The sequence below is a fragment of the Papaver somniferum genome, chromosome 2 (assembly GCF_003573695.1).
Source record: "Papaver somniferum cultivar HN1 chromosome 2, ASM357369v1, whole genome shotgun sequence".
Lineage (NCBI taxonomy): Eukaryota > Viridiplantae > Streptophyta > Magnoliopsida > Ranunculales > Papaveraceae > Papaver > Papaver somniferum.
Window position 1 is genome coordinate 59,020,293 of NC_039359.1, and position 10,720 is coordinate 59,031,012.

The 10,720-nt window shown below is 34.0% G+C and overlaps 1 protein-coding gene across 1 annotated transcript; it reads right to left on the minus strand.

Annotated features, from left to right (window-relative positions):
• Positions 1-8,395: 8,395 nt before the first annotated feature.
• On the minus strand, positions 8,396-10,720 carry LOC113351139 (signal recognition particle receptor subunit alpha homolog). The gene is made up of 9 exons (XM_026595188.1): positions 10,524-10,720; positions 10,139-10,223; positions 9,967-10,062; positions 9,691-9,846; positions 9,446-9,550; positions 9,226-9,345; positions 8,816-8,941; positions 8,627-8,710; positions 8,396-8,521 (listed from the first exon to the last, which is right to left on the minus strand). The coding sequence occupies exons 1-9, from the start codon at positions 10,718-10,720 to the stop codon at positions 8,396-8,398; spliced, it is 1,095 nt and encodes a 364-aa protein (XP_026450973.1).

Genomic DNA, 10,720 nt, shown 5'->3' on the forward strand with positions numbered 1-10,720 from the left:
GGAGAAGATTTGAAAGTAAAACCATAATGGGTAATTTTCATACCTTTACCATTTTCTTCTTGGATTTCCTCAAGACCTTCATAAGTAGATATGGCTTAGAGTTCATTGGAATCAGAAGTAAGGTGATTGTTTTCTCCTGTGTCTGCATACCAAGGATTATCACCCAAGATATTTGCTGAGGCTAAAATGGCAGTGAGGTGTTGAGGAGTATGAGCACTGTGATATGCAAAATTGAGCCTGTTGTGACATTCAAGAGCACTATGTCCTTGTTTGAAACAAATCTGACAAATAATAGGATTTGATGCAGAAGCAGCATCTGTTGATGAGATTGAAAAATAAGGTGGTCTACTTGGAGGTGGAAAAGTTGTTGATGAAGAAGTTGAACTTTGACCATGAAAGAATGACCCTCTTCCTGAAGGAAAACCTCTACCAGATCTACCAAATCCACGCAAGAAATTGGGAGTAAAACTGTGGGATCTACCACTAGTACCTCTTCCATAAGGTCTAAAAGAAGGCATATTAGCAGCAAAAGCCTTATTTGATGATTCGGTAATCAAATGAGCATTTCTATCACTAACAACAGCTTCCTCACTAAGCATATTATTGTGAAGTTCAATACAAGTGATAGGAGGATATCGATGCCGCATAGAGGTTGCAAATGGAATGTAATCGGAGTTTAAAGAAGCAAGAGTGACAACAACTAATTCTTGATCTGAGATAAGTTCTTCTGTTGCAGCAAGTTGATCTGACAAAGTTTTAATTTTATTAATAAGAGTAGATACAGATTTGTCACCTTGTTTGATTGCTAGAAGCTTAGTACGTATATGAATTGAGCGAGTAGTAGATGATCTTGCAAATCTTGCAGTGATGCTAGTCCATAATTGGTAAGATGTTGAGCAATTTGAGAAATATGAAATAACAACATCTGAGATTGTAGAATTAATCCACATCATGATTGAAGCATCCTCATCCATCCAATCAGTATACATCGGATTTTCGATGTTATTAGCTTGATTTCTGGCATTGATGAATTGAGGAGGACAGGGATGAGAGCCATCAAGAAATATTTGAAGTTTGAATTTACGAATTACCGGTGACATCAGATTTTTCCAAGTGATAAAGTTGTCCTCTTTGAGTTTAAGATGAACAAAGCTAGTGAGTTGAGATAGAGAAACATTAGTAATCGAAATACTGGTAGGATTTTCCATTGATGTTGAAGTTAAAGGAAATTCTTGAATCATAAAATTGAAAGAACAAATCTAAAAATAAGTAGAAAGAGATTCTTGAAAAGAAAGAAGCGGAAGGAAGATGAGAATCAAAAAACCTGAGAGATGAGAAAATCTCTCAATCTGATACCATAGTTACACAGAGTTGATGATTATGAACATCCATTAATGAACCTTGAAAATACAGTAGCAGGAAAAGAACAAGTGAAACCCTCTCTCTACTATAGACACAGAACACAAGACAAAGTAGACGGTTTCAGATTAAATATCCGCCTACACTAACATATACAGACAGCCTGTCAATCCAGCTAACCTACACTAGGCCAATAAATGAGTGACAACTCATTAACACTAATTGAACCAATCATAAAGTGACAACACACTAGATGATAAAGGAAAACAGTTATCTGTTACTACAATTCAATCTTAATATTGTATTAATGATCCTTTTCATTAAATTGTTGGGCAAGTGTTATACAAGAGCCGCTTGACGAACCTTGAAGTGGCATACAAGGAAGCTTCCTAATATCTTAAAGTGCAACGCAAGGCATTGCAGGTAGGCTACCTGAAACGGAATCAACATTCGGAAGCTCTACACAATCAGTAGATATATATGGATTTCATCCCGTCGTTAAGGTATTAGCATCCGGAATCTTGGTGCAAATTCTAGAAAAACGCCTCGCTCATAGTAGGAACAAAGCTAGCCCATCAGTCTAATTAATTCCAGACCCTTAACTTAAGACATTTTATCCTAGAATTTACTGGGAAAGTTATGCAATCATCAATGGTAGAAAATACTACAAACTTTGCAGTTAATTGTTATCTTCAATAAGTGCCAATCTAGGCCCTTTTGATTATCGTGACACTATAACTTTAATATGTTGCGAACAATAGTAGTTTAATTCACCAGAAATGCATTAGAAGATCCCATGGTTATGCCATGTGGAATGATAGAAAAAAGAGACCTATGAATAAAATTTGTTATGGAATGAGTTTTGGCTTGTTTAACACTTATTTATACTAGTTTCTCACCCGTGCCATCTGTTTATTGTTTATGGAATATTTAATGCTTTTTTTAAATAGGAAATATATTACAAAACCAAATTGTGCAAGAAAATAAAATAAACAAAATTCATAAGTTCTAATCAAAGTTATCTTTAAAATAAGCTATTGTTAAACAAAAACAAATTTTAAAGCACAATTCAAAATTCTTGATAGTAATAAAAATTTATTATTCTTTTAGCTCTGCAAATAACAAAGAATTGATTGAAAATAGCAAGCAAGGTAAATTTAAACTATTTGGTCGGGATTAAACTACTCTTGGCTGGTTGAATATAACCATACCATTCGTATCAAATCGAAGATTCACACTCCTTTTGCCTATGGTTTCTTTGTTGTCTTTGTATGTCTCTTCTTCTTTTTTTTGTCGATGTGAAGTTCTTCAAGGTAGAGATAAGTTTACTTTGCCTTTTCATACTGTTCCACAAGTCTTCTCTGTTCTTCTTTTTGTGAATTTGTTGTTTTCTGTCATTTTTGTTGTTCTTTTTGATTACCGCGTGTAGGTAGTGATGCTCGTACTTATATATTACGAAGCTCTTCTAGCTTTATCGTTTTTTTTTTGGCTAAAGATCGCTTACACTTGGTTTTTATATACAGAAGATAATTCGGTTTTAATGTTTTTTTCTCTCCATATTTTGTTTCCATATTTTATCTAATTTTTGGTTAAATTCTAAAGATATCTTTCGTGTTTATTTAGGGTAAGAAAGATATCGTTTTACACGTGGTTTATTTTACACTAATCTAGAATGTAGCTATTGAAATTAATTTACTATTTTATTTACTATTTAAAATTTACGGCAGTAAAGATCTAAATTCATATGGTAATTATCCCATACCATGTAAAGGATGATGGGGAGATTGATTACCCTACGATCAGTTAGTAAATATTCTGGACAAAACTAATAAATTAAGGGTCAATGCGCTGGGAGGACTTCTGAGAAGCGTCATTGTTTAGAAATTCAGTACATAAATAAGAGAGAATATCTTCTATTACACGAAAAACTACTTCACAATAACGTTTCAAGTAAAATAATTTATTCTCTATTCTGAAAATGGTAGCATAAGAGCAAAACTATAAGAACTATAACATTTACAAAAAGAGAAACCATAACAAAGTTAGAATTCTTTGTGATTTCTAAAAATCTCATTTAAAAAAATCTATTCCAAAGAAAAATAAAAGCAAAACTCATACCTAAGAAAAAATAAAAGCAAATCTCTAATTAAGTACCTAAATCACTTTAACCTTCTATTCATGATTCTCATTCCTATAGGTCACTGCTTGGAGAATAATACGGTTTATAGACCCGATATTTTCACGAATGTGTTGATGGAAAATAGTTTTGGTATATCCATCTTGTAAATCATTCTTTCCATGCCACCAACGAAGCAAAGTTTTCTTCTATTTGCATTCTACAAAACAGCGTCAAATTCTTGAATTGATTTGCAATAGATTTCAGAAAAATAAACGTACAATGGAATGAGAAAAACCAAAAAGATTAAAAATCAACAGAAATCAAAATATTTCTAATAGATTACATACCCGAAAGCAGCTGCGGGCAAAAAAGAAGCAACACCAGCTGGACAAAAAAAAAAGCAATCGAATACATTTTTGAATGATACTTGCTAAAAAAATAGTAACAAACATCAGATGGCAAAAAAAAATTGCTTCAGAAATAAAAATAAGATGACAAAACCCTAAAAGAAAATGCAAAAAAAAAGTAAAGCGAGAACCGGCACAAAACAGAAAGAGTACCATGCGCGAAAATATATTAGGAATCCCATTAGAATGACATTTGAAGCGCCAAGGTTTCAAGGATACCTGCGAATTTACCAGATGGCGGATTAAACAACAAAATAACATATTGGAAAAGAAAAAAACAAAAAATGAAGTCGTCATAGGAAGTGAGAAGCGGCATTGAAGATGCTGCTTGGCTTATGCTCTAATAATTTATATAAAGACACTTTCCATAAATAAAAGGATTTTGTTTTGAAATGAATACTAATCAATATCTAAATATATTTGAGATTTTCTTTTATTTTTGGCTACCTGTTATTTTTCCCATATTATGTATTTTGGATTACATTTGGCAAGTTCAGACTATAAAAATCAGAGTTTACCTAATTTATGTAATATTTTATTTCCATAACTAAGTAAGTAAATATTATTTTTGTATAGTTATATCTTGGTTGAGTTTTTATTTTCCAATTTTGAGTATCTTCTAGACGTCCAAAAATTATATACCTATCAGATTCTATCTTAGACAAAAAATGCAACTTCCTAAATTTCATTTTTCCTGATAAAGTTGACGAAACAGCTTTCCTAATTTGTGGGGTTGAGAATCCTTTAGCCGTCTGTTTTTTTTTTTTCCTCTCTACAAATTTTATTTTCTGGTGATTTTTACTCCTAATGATGTTGTATTATTTTTATCTATGTAAGATTAAAAGAACCCTCGAAAGAATATTTCTTGACGCATGTGTGACATCCACAAATCAAGTATTTTCTTTTAATCATCAATATATATTTTGTATTTTCTTTTAATACCAACTGAAAGTGTAATTGCAATTAGTACGTTAAAATCTATAAATATTCTTATAAGGTTTCTTCTGCAGGCCTGATGGAATCTCTCTCTTCAATGAGAATGGTTCTCTCTTCAAAGGAAGAGGGGCAAGATATTTTTAATAATCTTGCAGATATTCACAAGTAGATTAACATTGTGGAAATTTAATGTGATTCTTTTTCTCATGTCTAGTGTTAATTTGTGGACTTGCATTTTGTTTTTGTATTTGGCTGTGGTGTCTCAAGTTTTTGTTGATCTTGAGATACCATGTCCTGCAAGTTATCTTTCTTCTTTTTCTTTTCCTTTTTTTTTTGGGTGGGTGGGGGGATTTAGATGCAACCGCTTGTAGTGGTCTTTTTGTTTTTCAATCAAATTATATGTAAAGAAGAAAAATACAACTAAAAATTCTTATTTTCAAAAGAAAATTATAGATTTTCTTATGAGTGGAAGAGAAGAATAAAAACACCACGCACACTGCCTCCCTCCAAAACTCAATCACAAGTATGCAAATGCGGCACTCTACAAACTCAAATACATGCCCCTCTACAAACTCAACCAATACTATAGTTCCATTTTTTTCATAATTAATTAAATTTCCAACAAACATAGGTGATGCAAAACATTGAGCAAATAACTAATTAAACATACCAGGAAAAGGAAAAACAGCCCGACTAACCGCCAATAGTCGTAGATGATCCGATTAACAGACAAAAACTTAGCATCAGATGGAATCCAACTTAAATTATACCCTTGGTCCTCCACACGCTGAAAATATCACCAAGAATTGCAAAGGAAAATAAAATAATAGGATGACTTCATATTTTTATTATCGCAAAATTATTAAAACATAACAAAATAATAGATGAGAAGAACATGCATGTATGTATTTATTACCAGCCATTATCGCACGGAGTAATGTATATGCTAGATATATAACTATAAAAGGGCAAACTAAATTTTGCAACCATAATAGATGAGTCTTCTTCACTGCTACTTTTATCTTTCTTACATCAATCAAGATCTATTTAGTTACCTATAATAACATAAAAAGGGAAAATAAACAAATAACAATCATATATACACGATCTATAACAAAATTGATCAAAAATCCTTAATTTCCTGATGATTTAGCAACATGTGAAGAAGTAACAACCTAAATAAACAATGGCAAGAGCAAAACACGTTTTCCTCAACTCCATTTGTCACTAACTTTAGCGCCCCATCTTTTGATCTTTTGAGCATTATTTGTCAGATGGACAATAAAATCGTTCTTGATTTTGTAAATTGGGGTGTGCACAGACGTCAAACTGACGGAGGCTCAACTCGATTCGATGCTCGTCACAACGACTCGAAATTGTCCGAAATGTAAGTTTTCCATTCCATGCGTCTGCTAATATATATTAATCATTTGTAATAGTGCAAAGTTAGGAACTTAGCGCCTCGTACCATATTGGGTATCATCTTTTGAGCACCATTTGTCATATATATATATACATATATATGGGATTTAATACCTTCCTTGATTTATGAATTGGATGTGCACAGACTTGAAGCTGAAGAAGGACAAGATTTCTTTTCCTTTACTTCATACGGTAAATCCCTCAGTTTTTATTTCCTATTCTGGTTTGTCAGATAAAGGACTCGGAATGAGCAGTTGTAGCACTGCATATAGTCGAAACCATGTATCAATCTGAAATAAACTTAGGTGCTCACTTCTTAAATATCTAGTAAAATCTAATAATTATGTTGCTCGTCCGAGCTGCATGACTAATTTTATTGGATCATATTAATTAGGCATGGAATTCACTCAGTACATAGTGTTGTGTACACGTCATTTGTGCTATCTCAACTCAATGCTTTTTAGTTTTTCTTTTTTGAAGGTCTTGAGAAGCCCTCGGCTATTCAACAAAGGGGACTTGTTCCCTTCTGCAAGGGGCTTGATGAAATCGAACTTGCACAAACTGGAAGGGTCTTACGTGTCAATGAATTATTGGGTTTGCCAACTCAAAAAACTCAAAGCAGTATTGTAAAGAATGAGGTTTCCCATTCATCTCAATGCCCCAATCATATATTTAGAGATGGGAATAGAAGAGTTAACAAAAGAAAAGATGTTTGGAATAGAAAGTTATAAACGATTCGTGCAAGAAGTCGAGGTAAGTATCTATAAAAGTTATTTACTTCACAGATCTTCACAACACATTATAAAAATATTTTATGGTTTTGTTATTTAGTCCTTGTTTTGCAATAAGGAAGCCTGCAACTCATTGTAATTGAGAATTTCCCTTGGTATTACGCTGTCAGTGTATGAAGTTATCCCAATAGGAGGTAGTCGTATTACTAGTTTCTTTTTCGATACCGGATTCTTTATTTAAAAAATTGAGGTAATATTGCTTTTTGGCTGTGCTCAATGTTATTAAACCATACTAATTAATATTGTTAGGGACTACGATATTCATTCAAACAATTTTCCGCTCAACAAACTATCAAACACCAAAGGAAGAGTATGTATCACTCTTAGAGTTATCTAACAAGTCTCTAACTTCTTGGAGGATTGCCTTAAACTTCTCAAGTATTATGATTAGTTTCATTTTTATTTTATTTTCATATCCACAGAGAGGGCAATAAATCCTAGCTAAATGAGGTTCTTCGGTCGTCTGAGCCACCTAGTATGATACATCGTGTAATAGGTGGAGATAGAAATGTCTTACTCTACTTTAGATTTAGATAGTTATTTCTTTCAGCTCCTTTAGTCATTGAAGAGGCAGAGATTAGCATCACAAAACAGACATCACAAATTAAGCAACGGGACTCTTCCCTAATGTTACTTTTAAGTACAAAGAAGAATTGTTCTTCAATTTCTATTACTGATCCTAATAAGACCTCGGAGCCAAATCTCATGGAGGCAGGTTCTATATGGGTTCTAATTAAGTTTCCCTTCTTCCAAGATAGATCGGCAAATCATGTTTAGTAATGTCGTAGAAACTCATGAAAGTGAATTTAGTGTAACCATAGAGGAGCTAGGTTGGTGAGAGCCTTACTTTGAATGTAGCTAGCATTCTTGCTTCGATATGCTTGCTTCAGTTAAAGACTGTTTCTTAGGTTCCTCTAGTTGATTGATTTTATTTCTTTAGTTCTATATTTGTTGCTCTGATTTTTTAGGGCCTTTGGTTCTCTTTAAGTTGTATTCTCCCGCACACGGCTACTGTTGCCGGCCAAAATAAAATGGATAACACTAATTATATTATATCTTGAGAAATCAAGTTACGTTTTTTATGGGCGACTTCAATATGCTTTTCAACATCAATAATGATGCATGTGAAGAAGCGGTCACATAAAATTTGCAGGGGTGTGTAAAGAATTAAACCAATGGTGCCAGATTATATAATGTTGATCAGACTCGATTCCATGAGGTCGTAGGAAAAAACGAGGAAGAATGAAAATCATAATTGCAGCAGCAGAAGCCATAAGTTCATACTAGTAGGGAAAGAACGCAAACGATCAATGAAACATGGCAACACGCTGTTTGTTCTTTTCAGTTCCGAATTTGTTCTTCTACTTGAGGAGAGTCTCGACAATGATTTTGACTTTTAGCGTCTGCAAGTCTTTGTAGGACTGTCCGCAACCTACAAACATCACTGGTGCTCTCGATACATACACCATGGAAAGCGCAGCTCCAACCTAAATTCACCAATAAAACACAAGAATAGAATCATCAGAGAAAACATTAACTAAATCCAAAATCCCTGTATGACTTAGTTTCACTGGATTATGATCTCATTTTACCTTATCATCAATACAATCGAACTTTGTGAGCACAATCCCATCCATCACGGTGGAACTAGGTGTGTTTGAGAGATCTGCCAATTTCTGCAAAAAACAAAGGAAATTATAAAGGTGGGATTTCTTTATCACTGTTCATTTATTTACTAGGAAGGATAAATACAATACATCAATATTTCAGCATCAACCAACCTGATTGAATTTTGATAGTTGATCTACAGCATCGTTCCCAACCAGTGCTTCTCCAACAAACAGAACTAGGTCCTGGCTGTTGAGGGATACAAGCTTCGAGAGGGCCCTCATCAATGGTTCGTTATCCTGGAGATTACATAAAAAGTACATTTCTTTAACTTGGCCACAAAGAACCATATATCAGCTAATATCAGTGAGAAAATAGCGAATTAAGTGACTCTCAGTCTTAAATATACTTCAAGTTCGACTAGTAGACCTGTCTCTTGCCGCAAGTATTATACCATTTGAGGGACAACAGTATCTATATGTATTATATGCTATACATGCAGTGGTTTATGACACATGCAATGAAATTGTAGTTAATTTTGAACCAAAATCTAACATGTATACATTAAAAGCTAACCGTTTACCTGCATACGTCCAGCTGTATCAACAAGCACCACATCTGAACCATTTCGCCTTGCTTCTTGGATTGCTTGCTTTGCCACAATAGCAGGATCCTTTTCGTGGCCTTTCTCAAATATAGGAATCTGAATAAGAAAGAAAGAACATATCAGAATTTGCAACTAAGTCCATTGTTAATCACGAAATGTTCAAAACCAAAAGACTCGAGCAGTTTCATCAACATACCTGGAGCTTACGAGCATGAGTTCGAAGCTGTTCAACTGCTCCAGACCTAAATGTATCGCAAGCAGCCATCATAACACTAATATCGTTCTCTTTAAGCCAGTATGCCATCAAAAATAAATGATAAGCAGAGGATTATTAAAATGGATAGAGCCTGTACGTAGCCAAGTAATTCCTAGAAAGTTATGGCAAAACTATCTCTTAAACGAGTGAACTTCTTCTAAATCTAATGAGCAAAAAGTTTGCAGAATCTTAGCAAGAATGGTAGACTTTCCGACTCCATTTACACCAACAAAAGTGATCACATATGGCCTCCCTTGCTCCTTGGCATCATGTATATCCCTCAATACATCAATAGAGTGTTTGGGAGTTAAAATGCGAACAACTGCGTCTTCCATTGCTGCCTGCAGACACCATTCCATATTATAAATTCTTAGGCTGTTACATGTAAAATATAAAACACACAAGCAAATGGTCCATTATTCAGAATATTGATGCAGTGAAAATATTAACATCACACATACCTGAACTGTTGATGATACGCTAGTGAATGAAGCCAGCTTTTTTCCTACAAGACTAGCCGCTACGGACTCACAAAGCTTCTCAGCTATTTCTTCCGCCTGACAAAACAAATAAGTGGCATAAGCAGGTTTCATAACCATGTGAAATCCAACAGAATTGGAAAGACAAACATACCACATTCTTGGTCAGGAGCCTATCTTTAATGGCTTTAAGTGCTGGTTGAAGGTCTGACTTCTCTAAATTTGCTTTTCCTGCGACACTGAAATCACAAGATGCTTCAGTAAGAATGATATATAAAATAAAACATAGAGAGACTTTATTAAAACTTCGTTAATCGAAGGAAATCACGTGATAAAATTGGACTGAGACTGAGTTTCACTGAGCAAGAAGATAATGGTGAAAGATATTAAAGTAACATGCATGTCACAAATAGAAATAAAAAATCCAAGAAATTTCAGCCATGGTATGTTTTTTTTTTAAGGTGTTTCTCTAGTATCAACCAATCGCACAAGGAACATAAGAAAAGAAAAAAAAAATACAGGCGAGAAGGAATAATGACCTCTGGAAAATTGACGAAAACCATGCTTCCATTTTTTCATTGAGCTTGGGGTCATTGCCAGCTACCTCATCTTGCTTTTCATCCATCATACTTTTACCATGATTCTCTACCACAACTTCCTTTTTCTCAATCCCTCTCTTATCAACAGGAACCGAATAATTCAGCTCAGCCTCTGTTGGTGAATTCTTTGTTACCAT